The 24297-nt window shown below is 39.5% G+C and overlaps 1 protein-coding gene across 3 annotated transcripts in view; it reads left to right on the top strand.

The window, feature by feature from the left end:
- The first annotated feature begins 447 nt into the window (after positions 1 to 447).
- R3HDM1 (R3H domain containing 1) overlaps positions 448 to 24297 on the top strand; it is a 118735-nt gene continuing 94885 nt past the window's right edge. For 2 of the 3 annotated variants that reach the window (XM_067549525.1, XM_067549524.1), the window contains exons 1-2: positions 448 to 584; positions 1481 to 1688. In XM_067549525.1, coding sequence (XP_067405626.1) covers positions 1518 to 1688 — 171 coding nt within the window. In that variant the 5' untranslated portion in view covers positions 448 to 584; positions 1481 to 1517. Of the gene's footprint in view, positions 585 to 1480; positions 1689 to 13029; positions 13072 to 13539; positions 13630 to 24297 lie in introns of all 3 variants that reach the window. The other variant, XM_067549526.1, reaches the window with a different exon arrangement.

The raw sequence follows: 24297 nt of genomic DNA, 5'->3' as shown, positions 1-24297 counted from the left end.
TATGGTGCTTTTAGTGGATTAATCCTGCCAAGAGTTTTATGAGTTTCAGTAGCCAGTAATTTTTTTCTTTAAGTTTTATAGTTAAAACAATTCTTTATTACAGTCCAATTCCAGAAAATATGTGGCATAGGGATATTATTTTTGTCATTCTGTAACTAGATATACTAATTTGTTTATTATAACCACTTATTAATTTGTACTTTTGGGAATTGGTGAAAAACATTACAGCTTTCTCCAGTTTAAACAAGTAGAACAAAAAGAACAAGCAAAATTGAATGGAAATAAAAAATGCTGACTTGGTTCTGTTTTTAGTCTTAAAAAATATATTCCAGATTTTCATTAATGAAAGTTACCAAATAACTGTTTTTGTTGTTTTAGGCATCTAAAAGGGATGGTATTCTTGATCCAAGACAGTATAGTTCAGTCCAGGATTCTACACTGGTGACAAGGACATGGGACTCCTCCTGCCGTATTCCAGATGGTTCATTACAACTGACATCTTGGTTGATGACTGTGAAAAGGAACCTTGGATTATTTTATTTTATTATTGTGGGAGACCACAATTCCAAATCTTGATACATCAGGTAATAAGGAACAAGTATTGTATCTAACTGACATAGACTGTACTCTAGATCTTTTCTATTTTTAATTAAAATCCATCAAATGTAAAAATAAAATCAGTGTTTTAAATTTAAGTTCATTCTACATGAGTTTTTTGGTTTTTTGTGAAGTGGAGGGTTATTGTTTTCAGATCTCCTTGCATTGCTGGTTGTGACTTGAGTAAGAGAGTGATTCCAGATGCTTATTTGATATATGGAACATTTATATTGTTCTTGTACATCATCATCTAGGGGGCTGTTTCTCCACCATTGTAATACTCAGTGCGGTCTCTTTTCCTGATACTTAAGAATGTTGCAATGACCAGTTTAATTCCCTTTGACATATAAGGTCATATCTATAATTGTTCATGTGTGCTGTAGTTGAGTGGGAAGTGGATAATATGGAAGTTTTCATTCATTTTGTGAATCTTGCACAGTAGTTCATTGTGTTGGCTTACTGATTCTCCAGACTGGTTCCCTATGCTTTTTCCAATAAAATTTCTCTCTTCAAATTAGAGGAACTTCAATTACTTATGATAGAACTGAAATCTATTGTTGTATTTGAAAAAGCTGATGTCTAAGATGTGGAGGAAGGAGTGAATCACCTACTAGCATAAACTTATAGTTCATGCCTTTTTTGTTAAGGTGCACCTGTAGGATAAGCATCTGGATAAAGGTGATAGAACTAAGATGAATGCTCATTCATGATGACACAAGACACAAGAAAAAGAAAGAAATTAGTGGGGAAAATGTCCGTTTGGTGGCAAAGTCTATTGCAAGTGGGGTGGGTGTGTGTGGGGGAGTGTAAAAAATATTTTTGAATTAGTATAAAATTTCATCTCTGTTGAGTAAATATATATATTTTCTTTTTCCTCTTAAAGGTTCCTTATTTCCTGTAGAATTTTCAAGTAACCTCTTATGAGGATGTCTGATATTGTTACTCTAAAGGATGAAACTGAGACAATGAAGGGTTCAGAGGTAGAATTTAAAGACACAACCCCAGTTGAAAACCTTATAAAATCAAGAAGCCATGAGCAAATTCAAGTAGAAAAGGATGAAAGTTGTACTGACAACAAAAATGACATGCCGGTAAGAAGTCTTTCTCTTCTTAATTTTCACCAGTATATTATGGAAAACACAGATCTTTCTCTTGCTCTGCCACTCTGTCTTGTGATTACTTATGACACATTTCTTAGTAAAGGGCCAAGCAAACTTCCAGTTTTTGTGAATCTGGAGGATTATATCTCGTCTACCACTCCCCTCACCTCTTGTTTCTATAAGCGCACATATTTAATGGCCAGTTACTCTTGAAGAGGTTAAAGGCAGACTGACAGTTTCTCAATAGAGGAAAAACATTCAGGCTTTTATCTGTAGTAACATGTCTTTGAGCTTGTTTGAACTTCTTTCAGGAAGCTGAGTTTTCCATGCTGTAGAGGCATAAGGCAACAACTTTTTTTTTTTAATTTCTCCATAGTAGAATCTAGATTGACATTACTAAATTGAACATTTGTCTTTGTAGTGAAATTATCAGTTTATTTTTTTAAGCTATGTTCCCAGGCATTTTGATTTACAGTTGTAGAGATAAGGATTGTGAATAGGTCCTGACATTCAGTTTTATTTAGTCTCAGAAACTACTTGATTTTAAGAAGTCCATAATCTAACAATTTTTTTTAAAGAAGCTTGTTGGGCTGGTGTTAGGAATATTCTACATAGGTTACCCACGTAATAGTGGGCAGGTTTGGATGACACAGCAAAAAGTTGTGTGCACCCCAGCCTGAAAAAGGTCAGTTGCACAGTCCAGCACCTTACCTAGAGGCCTGTGTTGACCAGTCAGGAGAGGGAATGGATGCTTGCCAATAGTTGGTAATTACATAGTAGGGCCTAGTACCTGCATAGAGATCATGACAGGAGGTAACTTTTGCATGCAATGGGAGAGTGTATTGTGAGCTAAACCCTGTGAGATAAACCATTACAGAGACGTCATGGGCTTGTGACAGTGTAGCTAGTGCCTCTCTGATCTTTCTCAGCACAATATCATTTGGTGCTCTAGGCACTTTGGTATTGATAGTTGAGCAAAGGCCTCTTTCAGGCGAAGTAGTTTCCTGAGATGAGCTGTGGCAGTTTTCTCATGAAGTGAGAAGGTGAAGGAAGCTCTGGTGTCTGTTTCAACTCAGGCCCTGTACAAGACTTTGGTGGTAGTGTTGTGACACACTTTAATTTGAGCACAGAACATGACTTTTCTTGAGTACACTGCTGTGCAAAGTCAGTCCTCTCACACCACCACACCTGCTCCTTTAAAAACTTACTCCCCGAGTCCCATCAACCACTCAGTATTAATACTCTGACCAGATGATGCTCGGGGGACCAAGTAAAAATAGCTCTTCAAGATAAAATAGGTAAACTAGCCAGCATATTATTGCATGAGCGAGAATAGTGATTACTTTTAATGCACTCTCTACCCTTGCTTTTCTCTGCTTCCTTCCTTCCATAATGTAGTGAAATGGATTCTTCACAATTCTGGAAGCCAGAAATTAAATATTCATGACACAAGGATTCGAATATCAGAACACTTGAGTTGTAGTATGTTGAGTAATGTATTTGTATACATCACTTTAAGTACAATTTGAATAAGAAAAGTGTGACTCATCAGTCTCCTCAAGCATGCATGAATTGTGTTGCCTGTCTCCTCAAGCAGTGTATGAATAAAGTAATCAAATGTAGTGAAAATCAGTGGAGAAGATAGTTTGGATCCATTGATACATTGTTTGTTTTACTGTGGGTAATTTGCTCCCCTTACCACTTCACACCCTTTGCCCTCAACCCCTCCTGCAGCTCTCCCAAAGCTTTCAGCCTGCTTGCTTCCTTTGTATTCTTATATCATTCTCATCTTTGGCTATGGCTACCCTAAAGAGTTTACAGTGGTGCGGCTGTGTTGATGCAGCTCCACTGCTGTAAGCTCTAGTATAGCTGCTCCAAAGACAACAGGAGAAGAGCTGTCCTGTCAACTTCATTAATCCACCCCCAACAAGCAGCGGTAGCTATGTTGGTGGCAGAAACTCTCACACCGGCATAGCGCTGTCCACACCGGTGCTTAGGTCAGCGTAACTTATGTCGCTCAGAGGATGGCTTATTCATACCCCAGAGTGACATAAGTTATACCGACATAAATGAGAATGTACACATAGCCTTTGTTCCTTCCAACAGACTGGCCTCTTTGCCCAGAATGTGCTCCTTATCCTGGAGCAGCAAGCAGTCTATCCATTCAGATCCATTCTTAAAATCCTCCTATCTGCCCAGCCTCCAAAATTAGTCTGCCAGCAAAATCATATTACACTTGTATTTATTTATTTATTAAAAAATTAATTAAAATGAATTTACTCCGTGGCTTTGTGATAAACCCATGTTTTTTTTTATCTATTTAGATGAGGGGCAGGAATCATGTTCTCCTCTGTTTTGTACAGCACATAGCAAATTGACTGCTCACAATATATAACCATTTATTTATGTTACATAAGGGGCCCACCCACGGCTGTAAGGAATAATGAAGCCTTATGTTTATAATTTGGGAAGGACAATCACCTATTCAAGTTGTCCAGTTTTTCTCTCATGACCCTCAAGTTGTTTTTAAACAGGTTTCAAAATGAGAGGCACATATGTGAAAGAGCAGTTTTATAGAAAGAATCCATTAGGATATTGTGCTTGTGTATGCTGATTTCGGATTGGTCAGTGAGTGAACTAATAGAGATGCAAGCCTATACAGTGAAAATATTTTATGCACAATTATTGGAGGAATTGTATATTTTTGTCAAAACATGCTATTAACACATTTTATGAGTAGCATGCAAACCTGATTGTTCTGTTCTTCTTTACTCTGTGGCAATCCTACAATATGCACAATAATAATAGCAGTAATTATTTTAGTTTAAATATTTATTGAAAAATGTGGTAGTGCCAGAGTGGTGGTGTCTAAAAAAGAAAAGACTGTCTCTGCCCTAAAAAGCACATGTGAATCCACCTTTTGCTTGAATCCACCTTGCAGTCTATTATCTTTTAATGCATTTTAAAAGATATTTTTAAAAATATGTTATTAGGCATTTCTTGAAAAATGATTCCCATGAATCATTCATGTTTTATAGATTTTTTTACTGTATGAAAAAGCCTTTTTTAACTTATCTAAAGATGTTGTACATTGGTCCAGTCAAAAAATATACCATCCTCCATGCATTAAAAATAATTTTAATCTGTGGATGTGATATCATCCTGTGAATAATCAATTACGGAAGGAACGTAAAGAAGTACTCTGACAATAGCAGAGAAAAAAATGGAAATGGAAGGTTGTAGCTTTTTATTTGAGATTGAGGAAGAGGACAGCTTCATTTGGACTGGAGAGAGAGGTGGTAGAAAGTAGTAGAGGTAGAGCTTTTGCAAGGTCTGGAGCCAGGACACTTATGCTTGCATTATATAAAATAAACAAGACAAATTTTGCATTAAAGGTTTATAGTTCCATTTTGGAGGTTACGATCACTATGTAGATCTTTCCATTTCTTGATAGAATTAGATGAAATTTTAGAAATCTATTTTTTTAAACAAATATCTCTCTCTGTACCTGTATTTTATCCCTCCTTTCCAACACAAATTCCACAGCCTCCATCCCTGTGTGCCTTTAATTAAGTACCCCTGGGTTTCTCCTGCTCTGGGGAGAGGAGTTTGGGGGGAGGGGAGACACACACAAAGAGAGAGTCTTTTCTCGAAGGCTGACCTCAGGGCTCCATCTTCCATGCTGTTAAATGCATATCAGTGTATCCTCAACATATACATCTTGAAATCACCGCCATTTTCACTATCTGTGGTTGACTAAATGAGACAGAAATACCACCTATGCATTCTTACCACCTAGTCAGTGCTCCTTAGTGTTGTGTGATGTAACTTGTGTGTCCAATTTTTGCTTTCCCTCCCCATCCATCCCCTTACAACATTCATGTAAGAGTGCAGAGTGCCTTAGAAATTTCTGTGAATAAAATGCATAAAAATATTATGTGAATGTAATGTGAACTGCGTGTCGCCTGTGTTGTTGATCATGCCTTAGCCTGTGTCTACACTAGGAGTGCTTTACTGGTTTAGGAATATTAGAGCGTTCTGTACCGGTAAAGTGCTTGTGCCGGTATAGTAAAACCATTCCCCATGAGTGAAGTAAGATATATACCAAGTAAATCACAGCTTTGCCAATATAGCTGTCTCTATGCCTCAGACTTCTGTTGGCATAATTAAGTCAATCAGAGAACACACATCTTCATACCCCTGACTGACACAGCAGTGCCTGCAGAAGTCTGTAGTGTGAATATGTCCGTAGTCACAGTATTTTGTGGTGTGGTTTGGTTACGGAGACATGTATATTTAGTCAAATAAGAGAATTCCATCCATTACTATCTAATCTGATCTCTTTACCTTTGTTTTATTTGTTCTGTTTGTCAACATGGTATCTGAGCTGCTATTTTCCCTATCCACAATCTTAGAATTATCCTAAACGATATACAGTACATTCTTATTGTCTCCCCAGCACAGCAATGTGTATTGAGTTAAATCTCACATAAGCAGAGAGAAACAAACTGCAACTCTCTCAAGATGAGTTATTGTTTGGTGACTAATATATTTGTATTTTGTGCATTTGGAGCTAAAAATCTCACTGTCTCCTCCAGAAACTTAAAACAATTCTTACCTTCCGTGCACAATTGTATTTCCTGTGTCTTGAGACTTGCTTCACTTTTTGAAATGATACATGATACAGGGTCTTGAACTGAATGATGAAGAAAGTTACTGTAACTCTGCTTAATGAAATATGGAATGCATTTATCGTACTGGGTTGTAGGTAACTTTCATGTTGGATTATGTCATTCTTTTTGTATTATCAGTGTCTTTGAAAATGCAGGTTGGTGAATTCCTAATTCTATGAGGTATGTTTTTGTGTTCCCAGCATGGATTTATAGTTTCATATGTGTAACTGTTTTGGCAGAGCCCTTTAAACTCTGAATATGTATGGGTAAATATATAGATTTATGAAAAGCTTATTGTCAGAAAGAGGTTGAAAAACATTTCTAGTTTTGTGTTTAATTTAATGCAGGGGTTTTCAACCTTTTTTAGAAACTGTACCCCTACGGTCTCAAGGTTTCACCTGAAGTACCCCTTCATGGTTTTTCTGCCTGGTTCCAGTGGCATACCCTGGAAGCCTGCATTTGGATCCCCCCCCGCCTCACGTGCGCAGAGCAGGAGAGGTCCCTGGCTCCCATAAGACGGCACCGCTCCACAGCTATCCTGAAGAGAGGGAGAGTCTATACCTCCACGGGGAACATGCCACTTACCTCCTCCTGCATAGGGCTTCCGCCCACACTTACCTGTCCCCCTCCCCGCCACATGGCGCCAGGCTCTGCCCCCCACAGTTACCTGCCGCACGGTGCCTGGCTCTATCCTGGCTCTGCCACCCCACCCCTCCACAGTTACCCACCGAGCTCCTCCTCCCCGCACTTACCTGCTGCACAGCGCCTGGCTCTCCCGCTCCAGCCCCACAACCCGGTGTCCGCTCAGACCCTCACCCCTTGGCCTGGGGGGGTGGGCGCGTGCTGGGCCAGCACTTGAGGGATTGGCCCTCTTAGTATGCAACTGCCCGCCTCCTACCTGGTTTTGGAACACAGCCAGGAGGCAGGCTGCATCCACCCACCTCCTGCCTGATCTCTGCTCCCAGCCGGAAGGCGGGTTGCAGCCGCCCGCTTCCTGCCGGGTCTGGAGCTGGGCCTCCCGAAGCACAGGGCCCGAGGCAGTTGCCCCAATCCTTTTGCATACTCCCTAAGATAGTCTGAAGTACCCACAGGGATACGCATATCCCCAGTTGAAAACCTCTGATTTAATTGTTTGATTACTTGACTCTAGCACAGGCTTGGCAAGCTGGTCAATTGTCCAGCTACTTGACCATGGGCAAATTTTGTCAAATCTTGAAGCAAGAATGCCCTGATGTAGGCAGCAGTGTCATAGTATCATAGTGCTATCAGTTAGCAAGCCTACTTAAATGTTTAGATAACTCAATTTAATATATGCTAATGCCACTTTTTGTGGGGTATAAGGATGAAGTAACTGAAAGTTGAGCATCTTGATTGGAATCTTTTAGAATAAACATTATATGTATGTCTTTATTTGTATACCAGGCCATCAACGTACATGGTGATTTACAAGTTAAAACACTGTCCCTGCCCCGAAGAGGTTGCAATCTAAACTGACTAGATAAACATACAGAAATTAACTCAGAAGGGTGGGGAGGGTGAAGAGAACAGTTCACAATCATTAAATCTCCTGTCCCAACATGGAGAAAAGATGGACAGCTGCTTAAAGAGTTGTTCTGCTGTCTACGTAGGATAAGTGCATTTTAAAATGTTTTTTTCTTGTACAGTTGCTATGAGTTTGTTTTTATTTAATTTCACTTTTCTTTTGTAATTATTCTGTCTTGAATAACGTTCATATTTAAATGCTAACCTAACACTGTTTTAAAAAGTAATAATAATTTCATATTTTAAAGCTTCATTTAATTTTCACATTTTTTAATTAAAATAACTCATTTAAGTAAATTGTCCTATGTAATTAGGCCTAAGTGTCTATCTAAGACTAAGCCTACCGGACACTGCAAAGTTTCAGTCTTTTGTTAGTGTTCTAAAAAATTAGTGATTTAAAATAACTTGTCATTTTTTATATTATTTGACTGGTCAATTGATCAATTATTTTTGTACCAGTCAAATGCCCTACCCTACTCTAGTGTATGTATGGATATGATTATTACAGTTTCCTCAATAGATGAATTGATAGGGTTTCTCGTTGCACTGTGGCTTTTGTGAATGTCATTCTATGTTATGCTGAAATACTGTTTGTTCATGATTCATTCTCTAACGAAACAGAAGAGAGATCTCCATAGTACAGGAATTGAGCATACACTTGAACATGGAAAAATACTGATCACTGTTACAAAAGTTGTACTAACTAAGGCTCTACCCCATCCTCAGATCTAACACAAATTACCTAATTTGGTAAGGGTGAGATACTTTTGTATCCCACACTATTTTTAAAGCCATAAATAGGTTCTAAAATAAGAATATTAAAAATCTTTGACAGCTATGGAGGTAAAGGAATGATTTCATTTATACCAAATGACAGACTCCTAATGCTGTTCTAGATTGGTTATAATATTGTAATTAGACAGCATATTAGGTCAATTTGAGAGATCAGAGTTCCTAAATGTGGAGAAATTAGGGCAGAATTGCACTTCACAGGCCTGGAAGGTATGAACAACAACAAAAGTTATTTAGATTCTGAAATGACTTGTAATCCTGCTTGTTTGGGTATTAATACCAAAATTGAGCCATTAACAAAAATCTGAGATCACCATTTGAAGCTAACGACTTGCTCATATGCTCGCTATTCCTGGGAAAACATGCCTGCATTGCTGCTCCACATATTGGAGACCTGGCCTGTTGAAGTGCTGTCATTCCAGTGGAATCATAGAATTGTAGGACTGGAAGGGATCTTGAGAGGTCATGTAGTCCAGTCCCTTGGACTTATTGCAGGACTAAGCTGACTGTAGGTCAGGGGTGGGGAACCTTTTCCCTGCCAAGGGACATTTTGATATGCCTACCGTCATTCGCGGGCCATGCCGCCGAATCCCGCCGCCGCCGCCGAAAAGGGGCACTGTCCCGTCGCCGCCGTGAAACCGCGCCGCCGCCGACTCCACCCCCGCCGCCGAAATGCCGCCGCCGTTTCCGCCTTTTCGGCGGCGCGGTTTTACAGTGTCCGCGGGGTGCCGTGGGCCAGTAACCGCCTCCGAGCTCCCCCCGCCGAAAATGGGCAGACGGCGGCAGGATTTCAGCGGCAGGGTTTCGACGGCGCGCACTTCCCGCCCGCCCGTGGGCCGGATCAGATTCTTCCTGCGGACCAGATCAAATTCTTTCGCGGGCCGGATCCGGTCTGCGGGCCGGAGGTTCCCCACCCCTGCTGTAGGTGTTCAAACGGGCTCAAACCTTTCTTATGGACAGTCATCGATCTGTTGTATGTGGGGTCCAAGACTGAGTGCATTTTTGTGCTTTTAAGCCCTCTGGATCTGGATATAGTCACTGTTTCTGGCTCTGGGTCTATAGGAACCATTCCTAGGCACAGGCGTTGTCCTGAGCCTTTCTGTGGATCACAAAGTGCAGCTGCCCTGTGCCCCAATATCAGTGCCTCAGACCTCCTGACCCCCCAGCTGCTTATATGTGCTCCCCCAGAGTTCTACTTGCCTATGGACAATACGAGGTCTAGTTTCCCTTAGCAGATAGCATGACAGGAAAGCAAGGAATATAAGCTTTTCCAAAGAAACTTTTTAGCCACAGTCACTTAAAACTCTTATGCTATTGAAGAGTAACAGATTTTTGCAGAACAACAAAGATGGAAGTTTTATACACTTGTAAATTATGGGAGTCTTTAGTTTAAGGGTCTAAAATAGGTGGAAAACTCCTTATCAGTCATTGGAGCTTTCCTTTCCTAGATAACATATACTTTAGCTGATGTTCCCCAGACAAGATGTCTCATTTGTTGAGTTGTGCCTATTGATTGCAATTGTCTTTTAGCTCCAAGAGGAAGCTAAATTTGTGGAGTATGTATGGGGGTGGTCAATTATAAAGTTAGTTGCCATGGAGGGGGTACAGATGGATAGTTTCCTGAGTAAAGGGGGCAAAGAGTGAGCTTAGTAACTTCTTATTAATATGTATTCAAGGCATATATGATGTCTAAACCGCTTACAGTCCACTAGCAAGTTACTCTCATAAGGGGTCTGTAGTAATAAAGTAAAAATCCATTTGAGTCTGAGGCACTGACTTGATATTGGGTGACGTGAACAACAAAACATAGTGGCAATGAAATTTCATTTTTGACTGCAATAGACATAAGGAAGGAGGCAGGGAGGAGATATGTGCCAATATATAGGCAGCCTTCTGTTTTAATCAGAATGTGTTTTCTGCTTGCAACAACATTCTTCATCTATGTGATTAACTAGTATAACATTTCTTTCTTCCAGTGTAACTAAAACAATGAGCTTTTGTGTCATCGTCGTCGTGGTGTCCGTCCGTCCGTCCCCCCCCCCCCCCCCCCCCGGCCTTTTTTTTTTTTTTTTTTTTTTTTTTATAAGAGCAGCCTGGGCTGTCTATTTGCTCCTTCTAAGTGTGGGGGTGGCTGTAGTAAGGTCCAGTTCCAGACTTGGGGCGAAGGAGGAGCCAGCTTCAGGGGTTCCTGACCCTTCCCCTCTTTCAGACTTGGTGTTGCAAGTCGGGGAGGAGCAGAGACAAGCTATGCTTTTGCTCACAAGAAGGCAGGGGAGAGGAGGGATCTGAGCTGCTGGGCCCTCTTTCCTCCCTCCCTTCCTATGAGAATGGTGTTAGGCTGCTGAGCAGAGAAGGAAAGAGAGCTCTGCCTTCCTCCTCCACCACCAGTGACTTGCTGCTCTTCTTCAGGAGGCAGGAAAGTGGAGCAGGCAGCTAATTTATGTTGGCAGAGGCAATTCCCCCAAACAGGGCTAAAATTTGTGAGAGGGCTGAAACGTCTCATGTCAAATTAAGACTGGCTCCAAACCAGTCTGAAATCCTGTGACTTGTGAAGAAAATCACGAGAGATGGCAGCAGTGCTGACAAAAATGAGGTTGGGAGAGGGAAAGATTTATCCGATATGTACTGGGTTGGACGCTCCAAGTATGGAACTCCTAAGTAGCTTTGAACACTGCAGTATTGTTACTGGAGCCATGGCCTCACCCTCAAAAACTCAGGAGAAACTGGTAGAAATCTAAGCACCATATAGCACACCAGTTAGGTGAAGGTTGTAGACTTTCCTATTTCTGTTGCTGGAGGAGCCCCTCATTTTGGTTTAGCTATCTTGTTTAGAGAGTTAGTAGATGTCTAGACAACTTTTGAAGACCCAAAGGAGATGGCCTTAGGTGGGAGTGAGTGCATGAAAATGAGGGAATATTTATGTGCAATTACCTGGAGATGTGTGGACAGGGACAGATTTTGGAGGGGAAGACGTGGGACAGACCAAAAATGGAAGAGGTAGAGAGGAAAAGAGATAAGGGGATGGAAGGAGAGAGAAAACAAGGAGGGAAGAGACACTGAAAACCATGTAGGAAAACATACACAATGAGGGTGGGACTTTCTAAAATACCTGAGTGATGTAGGACCATAAGTCAATGGGACATGAGCTTTTGAAAATTCCCCCTTATGATCTTTCATAGCAGTAATTCCCAAACTGTGATTCATGGTCTACAGTCTGAAGCGTTTGGTGGATATCTGTAGAGAATTAGCTGGCTGCATGTTGCTGGCTTGCCTCATCCAGCTGAGAGGAAGGATAGCATAGTTAATGTCTTTCAAACAGGTGAAAAGCCTTATTACATTAAAGACAGCAACTAATATGCAATACTTTCCCAATGTTACTCTTCCACATAAGCATTTGGGAGGTAGTCCACAAGACAATCTCTAGAAAAGCTTGCTATATACAGTTTTTGTACCGATTTTAACCATATCAGGTTAGTAACAGAAATAAGCTATACCAATACAAGTACCTTTATACCTGTATAACTGCATGCACACTGGGGTTTGCACTGATTTAACAACATCAGTTTCTAAACCAATATAGATAAATTGATGCAAAAATTATTGGTAGACAAGCCCTAAGCAGTGCATACTGTGGAAGAAGTTTGGTAACTCCTGTATATTTCAGGAAAGAATAAAGAAAAGGTGGAGTTAAGCCAGGAAGAGAAAGAAGGCATAGCAATAGCTAGAGACACATAGTAAATGAATTTTATATATAAAAATAGAAAATTGATTCACTTTTTACTACTATTCCTTTAAATGTTAGGTTTTCTGACTTGGGGCGGGGGAGGGGGAGAAGGGAGGAATGGAGGAGGGGGGACATTGCCTGGTTAGTGGGCCATTGCCGCCTCCTTTCCTTTGTCAAAAGAGTGCTTCTTCTTATAAATAGCTCTCCAAGTTGGTTTCAGGGAACAGCAGCAGGATTATAAAACCTACTTTCTTGTCAGATTACCAAATAAATTGCCTAATGAGAATTACAAACATAGGATTTGCCTGAGAGTGTTAACTGGTCCTGACTTTGAGTAAAACAATTATACAAAACTGGTAACAATGTTTTCACCATGCCCATGTTTTACAAGATGCTGAATGAAGAGGAGAAATCTGGGATTTTTGCCACATAAAATGGCATAGCTCACAATCCTTAGGCTAAAAACACTTATGTTTACTTTAGCTGATGATTAAATAATAACTACTTTCTTTCTGCTCTGCAGATTTTTGCATTAAAAATGTCTCTTACAGTCTAAGTATAAAGCTTAATATGAACTTTTTTTGTCATGCCCACCATTTAGCGGCCAGTGCAGTCTTTTGGACAGACAGGAAAAAGGTCAAAGGTACAGTAGACCTGTGTGCTGGCATGCTATGGAAGTTTTTCATGCTTGATGAAGCCTTGTTGCTTTGAAAAATGCCTTGACTTTAGCTATAGCCTTTATTTTTAGCAATAAAGTTTTTTTGTTTTGCTTTTGGATTTTTGTCTTGTCTAGTTGTCTGCTTTTGTGGTTTGCCTTTATATTTTTGGTGGCTTCTTATTGCTAGAGAGAGGAAATGCCTTTCCAACGCTGCTTACTTTTTTTTTTATTAATTGGAATTATTCTGTTGTGCTGATATTATGATGACTTCAAAGCTGTGACTGTTTTTCCCTTTCAGAAATGATTGACTTTATTTTAAAATATTAAACATATATTTTAGCCAATTTGTTATGCGTTTGGCATTAAATTGAGTGAAATAATCAGTGTGAGGTGTTCTGATGTACATTTGGTTTTTTTTAAGCTCTAGTTTTAATTAAAAATACTTTTCTTTAGTCAAGTACAAAGTTAAAGCTAGTTCGGAGCCTTGCTGTGTGTGAAGAATCCCCACCGCCTCCCACAACTGAAATATCACAGGACATCCAGGTAAAAATCATGTGACTGCAGCTTCTAAAACCTAGTTGAAGTGCTTTGCTCTTCAAAGAATATTTGAAAGAAAGACATATGTGGTGGTGTTGTAGCTGTGTGGGTCCCAGGATATTAGAGAGAGACAACATGGATTAGAGAATATCTTTTATTGACCGGCTTCTTTTGGTGAGAGAGACAAGCTTTCAATCTTACACAGAGCTCTTCATTGTGTAAGCTCGAAAGCTTGTCTCTGTCTCTCAAATATTGATCTAATTAAATATATTCCCTCACTTCCCTTGTCAGACTTAATAATCTTCAGTTAAGTCTGTTTTAACATGCAAACAACAAACAGAATTATTTTTTATTTTTAACTACTTATTTCACAAATATTTGGCAAATAATGGTTAACTTCCCCCCACAACATAAAACCAAAATGTCCTGTGGCTACAAAGTAAGTAGTGTTTGTCTTTCATTGTGACCTAGAATTGTGGCTTAGATTTTTTTGGTTTGGTTTTTGGTTTTTAATTCCCAATTGCTTTAATATATTTTTGAGGACGTTTTAAACTGGTCAAGCACTGTTGGAAATCATTCAGGTTCTAAAGTAGAGAGCAATTTTATAGTTAGACTGTAAAATAATTCCCAAGCTTCTTATTTTTAGGAGTCCTATTAAATAAACTGGTGTATGTTTTGAGTTTAGCTTGAAATTCTGCATATTGGCTTTAACAGTGGTATTGGTCTTAATTACTAGTAGCTAAACTTGGCCTTATCTGAAATGTTTTATTGTCATTCTATAGTAATTAAGATTAATTGTAATTTTCAGGATTTTCAAAGGAAATTATAAATCGTATTTCCTTACCCGGAGTATAAAAATAGCGTGGAATTTTTCTTTTTAATTCTTGAACACAGAAAAGCAGGAAAAGTTTAATATTTTTTTTAAATGGTTATACATTATTGTGCTTTGGGTATCATTCTCAGTTGCAGTGCATGATTTTGGCACGACAGATACATTTTTTCAGCTCTTCTCCCTTTTGCTAACTTCACCAATACTGAAGTAGTTTTACAGATGTACTTGCCTATAAAGCCCTCTCTGCTTACTTGCTTATTAATTTCTTCTCTTTAATGTTAAGGGAACAACTGTTTCTGTGAATGGAAAAGTCCCTTTCCATATAGGTGGGTTTGCCCGTATATTATACTTGAACAAGCACAAGAAATCAACAGAGTAGCAGAATTTTGGAGCATCATTGCTGATTATTGTGAGTGAGTAGCAAAGTGTTTAGCTCTTATGCTTAAGTTAGGTTTTTCCCACCTCACTTTATGTAGAGCTCTGTGGAAGAGGGGGACTCTTGTGTTATTTGAATTACTGTCTCTCCGGGTGCGCCACATGAGGATGTGCATGTACTCATGCACTATGGATCAGATTTTGTTAGCAATGTCCATACGTCTACACCTGCACCGTATGCCTCCTCGTGCTCCAGTACAATGATATACAGAGGGAGGAGCAGACCTGCACCACTCCAGTTTTTTCTCAATTGCCTGCAACTCAAGACTGAATTCTATAGTGTCTGCTATCTAATTGACACTGGGTTTTTTACCTGTTTTTTTTTAGTAATTTATTTTGTTGTTTTCACTTAACATGGTTTGTGCTTTTGTGGAGGGGAAACAAAAGGGGGTATTCTTTACCTTTTTTTCTTTAAAGTTGGGGCCCCCTTTTTGCCTTGGGCCTTCTCAATGATTGGTTTATGCCCAAGATCCCAGAACTCAAGCCTTGCCAGATCTGCCACAGGTCCTTTTCCCTCAGTGACAGGCACTCTAGGTGCCTCCATTGCCTTGGAGAGGCTCACATCCTTTCAAAGTGTAAGATCAGCTCCGGCTTCAAGAGCAGATCTCAAACTGAGAGAAGACTGATTAAAACTGCTTCTCATGGAATGCCTCCTTAGACTCTTTCCTTCTCTCCATCTCCAGCAACCTGAGGCCAGGGGACAGCATCATTTTTTCAGAAGACCTGTAAATATAAGGGACTCCAGTCCCCTGATAGAGAGAAGAGAAGGGAGAAGTCCTTTCTTAGATCTGGGAGCAAAGAGATTTCGCACCCTTGTGCGGGTACCACTGAGGCTCCTACCTGTCATGGTAACGAGGCATCAGCACTACCAAGAAAGGCGTCTTCTACCTAGAAGCCCACCGCTGAACAGCTCTGAACGACTTACTAGTCCATACTAGCATTGGACTCTTTCAGTGGAAGGACTCCTCGGAAGGAAAAACTCTTCAAAGAAATCATTTTCTATTCACCTGGTACTGCTAGGGCACATGCTAGGGCACATGGCAGCCTGTACTTTCATAACAGCCTATCTGAGAATGCAATCCCAGTGCCTTCAAGCTTGATTCAAGATAGTCTACACCATCAAAAATCATAAACTGTCCAGAAGCATCTCAGTTCCACGGACTTACTCAACTCCTCAGTTGGTAGAAGCACCCTCCGTGTGTGTGGGACCCCCCTTGTCACGCCTATCTTCAGCATACATTATCACCAGGGACATCTTGCTCCTAGGTTGGGGCACTCACCTCCAGGATCTTACAGTTCAAGGTAAGTGGACCCCTCAGGAGTCATCACTTCATATCAGTGTCCTTGAAACCCAAGCAATCCATTGTGCCTTTCTTCACTTCTACCCATTATTAGGGGTTACTTGGTCAGAGTAGTGATAGCTGAGTGGCCATGTACTACATAAACTGCCAAGTAGGAGCAAGATCCCAATCCTTATGCGAAGAGTCAGTAAAACTATGGAACTGATGCATTTCAGCAATTTATGTGCCAGGGCTGCAACCCACTGCAGACACACTGAGCAGAGTTCTCCATTTAGACCACAAAGTGGGAACTGTATGATTTGGTCTTTCCAGAGATCTGCCTTACCTGGGATTTTCCGGAGGTAGCCCTTTACATGATGCCTTCCAGCACAAGATGGTGCTCCTACTTGGGGAGCCACAGTCACAACTCACGGGGAGATGCTCTCCTGGTCCCTCGGCCTCTCAGGTTACTATACGCCTATCCCCCAACTCTCTGCTTCACAAAGTTCTGAACAAGCTGAAACAAGAGAGAGCAGTGACCATTCTCATAGCCCCAGCACTGCCAAGGCAGATATGGTTCCTGGACTTGATGCATCTGACCATGTATCCACCTCCTCACCTTCCTCTGATGGAGAACCTCTGGCCCTGAGAGTTGGGCTCCATTACCCACCCCAATCTCTCAAAGCCTGGTTCCTCCATGACTCCCAGACTTAAAGCAGGAGTGTTCTCCTGACATCCAGACAGTTCGTTTGAACAGTAGAAAACCCACCACAATAAAGTCTTACCTGGAAAAGTGGAAGCATTTCCAGATTTGGTGCACATAGTGCATCATATCCCTGGCTCCATCTTCGCTTGAATTCATTCTCTGTCTGTTACACCTGATACTGGTGGGTTTGTCCCTGACCTCCGTCAAGGTTCACCTAGTTGCTGTCTTAAGCATTCCACATGCCAGTTGAATGATTCTTGGTTTTTGTGCTCTCTACAGCCACAAAATTTCTTGGGGGCCTGATTAACCAGTTCTCTGCACCCTGGAACTTTAATTTAGTGCTCAGCATCTCAGAATTTCTTCTTTACTCCATCTTTCAAAACTTCATTGCTTGCGGTGATCACTTTGGCCAGAAGGATAGGGGAACTGGGACCCCTCATGGCTCATGAACTGTTGATTGTGTTCTATCCTGACAGAGATGTTGCACCCCCACCTTCATTTCCTCCCTATAGTTTCACCAGTTCCATATCAATCAGGACATTGAACTGACAGTGTTTTACCCCAAGTCTCCCTCTTCAAGGGAAGAAGCCAGCCTCCATTATTATGATGTGAGAAGAGCTCTGGCCTTCCACCTGCTCAGGACCTTCACAAGATCCTTCAGGAGATCCTTCATGGTCTCCCCCAAGTTCTTCATTTCCTTTGCTGAGAGTTCAGTCTGTTTCCACCCAATGACTGTCTAACTGGGCTTCATAGCCCTCCTTAGGAAGCTACCCATCAAGGACACTTAAAAAGCAGCCCTCTGGTCTTCCATTCACACACTTTCCTATGCCTTAGTGCATGCCTCCAGAGCAGACACAGCCTCTGGTGAAGCTATTTTACACTTAGTACTGAATTTGCTTCCTCAGTACTCTCTTCTGCACTGATGTACTGCTCAGGAGTCTTCTCACATGCAGCACCCATAGGGATAATAATTCAGATGGAGAGGTTACTTATCTTGTACAGTAACTGCAGTTCTGCAAGATATTTTGTCTCTGTGGATGCCCCATCACCCACCCTCCTTTCCCCTCTACTTTGGTGTCCTTCCAGGCTCTGAGGTTAAGAAGGAACTGGAGTGGCATGGCAGAGCATGAGGAGACAAATGGCATAGACACTGCTAACAAAAATCTCCAATCAAAATGCACAGGTGCGCATGTGCATATTATTTTCATGTGGCACACCATAGGGACAAAATGTCTCAAAGAGCTCCAACTACCGTACAAGGTAAGTAACCTCACTTTCTCCCAGTTGTTGAGTTCAGTTACCCTAACCTGGGAAGGTGAAGTCTGTGTGATCAGCCTTTGAGGAGGTACCAAGGTTATACTGGATCTGCTGTGCTTTGTGCCATTGGAGAGAGCAGCTCCAATGTTGCTGCTTCACCTTGCTACACCTCATTCTCTTCAGCCTCTTCTAGCAGAACTTTTCACTCTGGAGGAGGCACAGGTTCTTGGTATGGCCATGCCTGCCCACCTTGTTAGTAGCAGGATCTGTTCTCTTCAAGTCAGTGTGTAGGACCCAGCCCTCCTCCAGTTGCATGAGCTTTTCTCCTTCTCTGGATCCAGGCTGATTGTGCGGATTGTCATTGTGATGTGGAGATGTAATGGTAAAGCACAAGCAGTGCACTTCTTGACTTTCCCTTACTTCTCTTATTTTCAGCCATCATGAAATGTAGACAGATAAGGAAAGCTAAAGGTATTAGTTAAAAAATAATCTATGGCTGGTAAGATTAAGGGGACACTAAAGTGGAATTTTTTTACTATGAGGAACAAAAGAAATACTAGTAATATTTAGTGTCTGTTACAGATAAAGATGTTAAAAGTGATAATGATGCACAAATAGAAGTGTTTGAGAAATATCTGTTCTGTATTTGGAAAGAAGCTGGACAGTTTATTCACCGTTTACGGTCATAATGAAATACTTTCTCTTCCAGCAGTAGCTTGAGAGGATGTTCAACAGAAACTGTCAAAGTTTAAGAATCTTTGTTTTGTAGGACCAAATAATTACCATCCAAGACTTTTAAATCTACAAAATCGCTCTCTGAGCCATTGATGTTGATATTTAACAAATCTTGGAATATTGGGGAAGCTCCAGAGGATTTGGAAGAAGCTGAAGTTATGTCAATATTTTAAAAGGGTTCATTGGATGATCCTGATAACTGTAGACCAGCTTGCTTGACATTGATCCCATGCAAATTCTTGTAAAGAGTGGCACAGTATTCAAAAAAGTAAAGAAATAAAAGATGGCAGCATAATTTATGCCAATCAACATGGATTTAAGGAAAGTAGGTCTTGTCAAAAGAAGCTTGATACAGTTTTTAATGAGATTAGAAGCTTAGTTGACAAAGGTAACTATTGACATAATACATTTAAACTTCAATAAAGCTTGTGACATGACATTCTGATTTTAAAATGAAAATAAAAAAGCACTAAACAAAACATACATTCAGTGGATTAAAAACTGTCTAACTGATACAAAAAAGTAATTGTAAATGGGCAGCCATTATTTAATAGGTCTATTTCTACAAGGGTCCCTCAGAGGGTCTATTCTTGACCTGATGGTATTCAATATTTTTATCAATAATTTGGAAGAAAACCTAAAATCACTGCTGGTAAAGTTTGCAGATGAAACAGATTCATGAAGTGATAAATAATTAAAAGGACAGGTCAGTTATATGGAGCAATCTGGATCGCATGATAATCTTGGCTCATTTTGAGCATAGTGTGTATTAATACAGCTAAATGCAAAGTCATGTATCTAGTAAACAGACATACATGTCACACTTACAGGATGAGGGGTTATTTTAGAAAGCAATGATTCAGAAAAGGATTTAGGACTTGTGGAGGATAACAAACTGGTGGCTAAGAGAGCAAATTCAATCCTTGGATGTATAAGGAGGAGGATATCAAGTTGAAGTAGGAAGATAGTATTACCATTGTATACAGTATCAGTAAGAATATTACTAGAATACAGTGTCCAGACTATTAAAATTGAGGTTGACAATCTGGAAAAGGTTCAGAAAAAAGCTACAAGAATTATTCAAGGTCTGGAGAGCCTGCTTTACTGAGAGATGAAAGAAACTCAATTTATTTAGTTTACAAAGGAATAGGTAAAACAGTGTTTTAATCATAGTCAGTAAGTACTTAGATGGGGAAAATATTTCTGATAATAGAAGGCTGTTTAACCAAGGAGACACAGACATAACAAAATGCAATAGCAGGAAGTTGAAGCTAGACAAATTCAGATTAGAAATAAAGTGCAAATTTTAACATTAAGGATAATTAACTACTGGAACTATTTACATAATGCAATGATGGATTCTTAGTCACTTGACTATTTTTAAAATCAGAGTGGATTACTTTCTAAAAGATACTCTGTAGCTCAACCAGAAGTTATAGGCTTGATGCTGAAATCATTTGGTGAAATTCTGTGGACTGTTTTATGCAGGTGGTCAGACTAAATTATCATAATAATCCCTTCTATCCTTAAAATCTATTAATCTTGGAGCAGCATGGAGAAAGCAACTGACATGAACCACAAACTCACCCTCTCAAACTTCATGGAACAGTTTTCCTGCAACTTTGTTAAAGGAAGTCAGTTGACTCAAGATTCCATTTGCAGGAAAAAAATAAGTTTTCTAGAAGAATTTTTAAGGATAAAAACTTTGATTAAAAAACAGAACCAAACAAGAAACAAGCCTGATTTCTCCAATTGGAGGCAGATAACTCTGGATTGTGTTTCCACAAAGGGACCTAAGTCCAACCCAAAAGTCTGACCTGCCTCCAAATTCCTAGGACAGAAGAGGGAGGCCACTGTACAAACTGCTGGATGTGAAGTCCATAAGAGAGGAAATTCCCAGAAAATATTTTTTTTTTACTTCTCTTTGTGCATATACATCAATCTGAATTGTAAGTTAAAGTGTTCTAGCCCCTCTTATAGTGGGTAAAACTGCCTATTGGGATGCACTACCAATTTTCATACCATTCTCTTGCCAACCTACTTCCTCATTCTGTTGTTCTCAGTCTTCATGCTGCCTTTCTAAATGGCTGATTGCACACAACTTCCTCACTTCGCTCACCCCCCCCCCCTTTTGGAAGAGACTAGAGGGCCGAAACTGGCTATTAATGACTGTAAATGGAGGGGGAAAAGGTGATGTTCCACATCTACAGACTAGTCCAAGGAGCTCCTTTGGTTCATTGTACTTTAAAAATACTCCCTGATTTCTGACGGCACTGAGATAATGACTGATCCTGAACAATATTGCCTTTCTCCCCTTCAGCCCTCATCCATGAATCTGCGGGAAGTAGTAGTAGAGTCCCCCTGGCAATTGAGATTAAAGCACTTTTTCCTTATTGTAAAGTCCATTATGATTCTAGTTTTATCTTTTCAGATTGAAGTATACTTAACGTAGGTTACTGCTTAATTCAAGGAGCAGATCACCATGCATCATGACATTAAGTACTTTCTGTTCATAATTATTACATGTGATAACTTCCAAATTCTTTCCAAAACATGTAACGTCCCTAAAGACAATAACAAAAATAGTTATTGTCCTAAAGCTGGATGTAGCCATGCTAACTTGTGTTGGTTTTAAATATCCATATCGCTTAAGAGTAATATTTACTTGAAAAATGGATAAGAAAATTGGGGGGGGGTTTCATGCAGAAAAGATAAGGCTAAAGAAACAGTGCTAGAGTGTACAACTTAGATGGTTTACTTTACCAGTCTTTCCAGTCTGGGGAAGGAAGTGGGATTAGTATTATTCCATGTTAGTCTAGGTTGTTATCTTCATATGCAATGAATTATGTTATAATGTGGACTTTGATACGACCAATGTCCTAGCCAGGTGATAGTTTGCGAGTTGTAAAAGGCATTGGCTGTGAGGGAGGGCTTGCCACCAAAGCTGAGGCACTTGTCCTTCTGTTTATTACTCCTTAAAGCAATTGCAGCAGATGAGAAATGTTATAGAAATACAATTTATGAATCTCTATTATATTATACAAATATAAAATTTGGAATTTTTAATATTGTATGATGGAAGTTGTAAATGAAGCAGTGAGTTCCAGAGATTGACATTTAGTATTATACCTTTCAATTTGGTCTTTTATGTTACAAGGTATTTACAAAGATATAATTCCTTATCTAGACGAATGATGGCAAGTGAACAGCTACTTTTTTTCATAAATTGTATGCTCTAGGATTGTATGTGGACTCCATGGGAAAAAAAGATAACCATCAACTTCATAAAGAGAAGACTGTTTCTATCTTAATAATTTATTTGCCTATGAGTCCATCATGGTCTCTGAACAGGGTTTTAGCTTTTTCTCCTTTAAAGAACGTTTTGTTTAGGAAAACAAAAAAGCACAAAGGAAGAATATAGGAAAGACAAGAACTATTTTATATGTTCACTCAGTAGTCTGGATTTTTTTCACTGGGTCACCATTCATGGTTATTAATTCCAGAGGTTGTGGGGGAAAGCTGAGACCAGGCCACGGATCCTTTTAAGTCAAATTCTTTAGCTCTTCAGGACCCAGGAAGTGAGGATAATTTTTAGGATACTTTACAAGCTGGGTAACTTGGATGGCTGTTAACAGTGGAAATGACTAACCCCTCCATGTATGTGAACAGACAAGTGAATGAAAAGCTCTGGTGGGAAAGTTCTATTTGAATTTCAGTGAGGAGTCTGTTAATGGAACATACCTAGAATAAATATCCTCACACTGACAGACTAAAGCACACAAAGCCATACCTTGGGGAAAAAAGCTAAAAATAGATTTTCCAGGCAAGTAGGTCATACTTCATTAGACTCTTAAGCCTTTGTAGCACACAAAATAGAAAGCACAGGAAGCTTTCCATCACAATCCTGGAGGATCAATGATGGTAGAAAAAATGCATGCATTCAGATAGGGCATTCTTTTTACCATTCTCCATTGTTATAGGACATTGCTAGGAAAGATATTAAACAAAGTTGATTTATTAATCCAGATTTTTAAACTATTGTTGTACACTTTCTCTTGGGATGAGTTTAGAGTGATCAATTGTCAGATGAAACTTGGTGAAGTTAATGGGGGGGAAATGGTGTTGTGAAAATTCTTTTTCTACCTCCTGATACAATCCAGACTTACAAAAGGAAGTGGAATAGCATATAGGGGTGGATCCAAGTCATGCAGACCCAGTTTCCTAGTGAGAAATTATCTGGTTTTTTTCCATAAATTAACATAAAGACAACAAAATAGATAACTGAAGAGCCACCAGTGTTTTTAGCCCAAATGAATGGGAATGAAATGATTGCGTATTCATACTATATTAAAGTTTACAGTGAACTGAGAGAGAAGATTTTTGTATTGAATACTACAGGTTTTCAGCTAAATGTCTCTTTTTTGACTAAAACATGAATACATGGAGGAGCAAAATATTTGTATTAGTAGTGGCAAATACAGACCTTCACATATCTATAGAAAAATAGCATGTACAGTAGGTAATTAGAACAATTCAGAATTTATATATATATTGTTGGTTTTCAGACAGTCTAGATGTTCATTGGACCTATTAATTTTAAAATGTTGAAAATGCATAGCAATGCCACTTTTTGTAGAAATGAGAAAAAGGAAAATTAGTTGCTAGTATGCAAATGTCATCATACACAAAATATTTTTTAAACTGTTACTGTCAGCCTCAGCAGAGATTAAACAGGTATGAAGGCCAAGGTATCCTATCACCCGTAGGCATGGTCTCTAAATTAGATTAAATTAAAAAGGAAACTTTTGTGTTCTCTTCAGAGGATAGTGATTGTCTTTGATAGTGTATCTAGTTGTATAAATAAATTTGGATTTTGGGATGGATTAAGTGGAAATATACTTTTCTAGCAAACCTATGTTAAGCTTAAAAATTCTATGCATAAATAACATTTGTCAGATTTCCTGTTATCTTAATACAGTAAACTATTAAAAAAATGTAAATAACTTGTTGGTGATATTGGGAGAGCTGGTCCGCCTTTGAATCTATTTGTATAGGAAGTTTTCGTCATTGGTGTTGCACTATGAAAGCTAATTTAGCATTCTCACTGGGGTTTCTTAGAAGAGGCAGAGATGTGAAAGCTGGCAATGAAGAGTGAACACTTAGAACACTTTAATATAATCTTGAAATGGAATATGTCCTTGAAGTGTACGGGTGCTATAAAATATTAAAATACATCTACTTTCCATATTTTCTCTATACATTTTGATAAGTTTGTTTCAAGTGGATTCTCTGATTCTAAGAGGATATGAAGACAATGATTACACTGATTACTTTTCCATTATCAACGAACATGTTGCAGAGCAATTTTCTGGTACAGCCATAGCTCGCTTAAAATAGTTTCCGTTATGACTGATCTTACTTTTCAACAG

This window comes from Emydura macquarii, unplaced genomic scaffold (genome assembly GCF_026122565.2).
Source record: "Emydura macquarii macquarii isolate MOO-44397 ecotype Brisbane River unplaced genomic scaffold, CSIRO-AGI_Emac_v2 contig_1253, whole genome shotgun sequence".
Classification (NCBI taxonomy): domain Eukaryota; kingdom Metazoa; phylum Chordata; order Testudines; family Chelidae; genus Emydura; species Emydura macquarii.
This window is presented reverse-complemented; position numbering and strand designations above follow the sequence as displayed.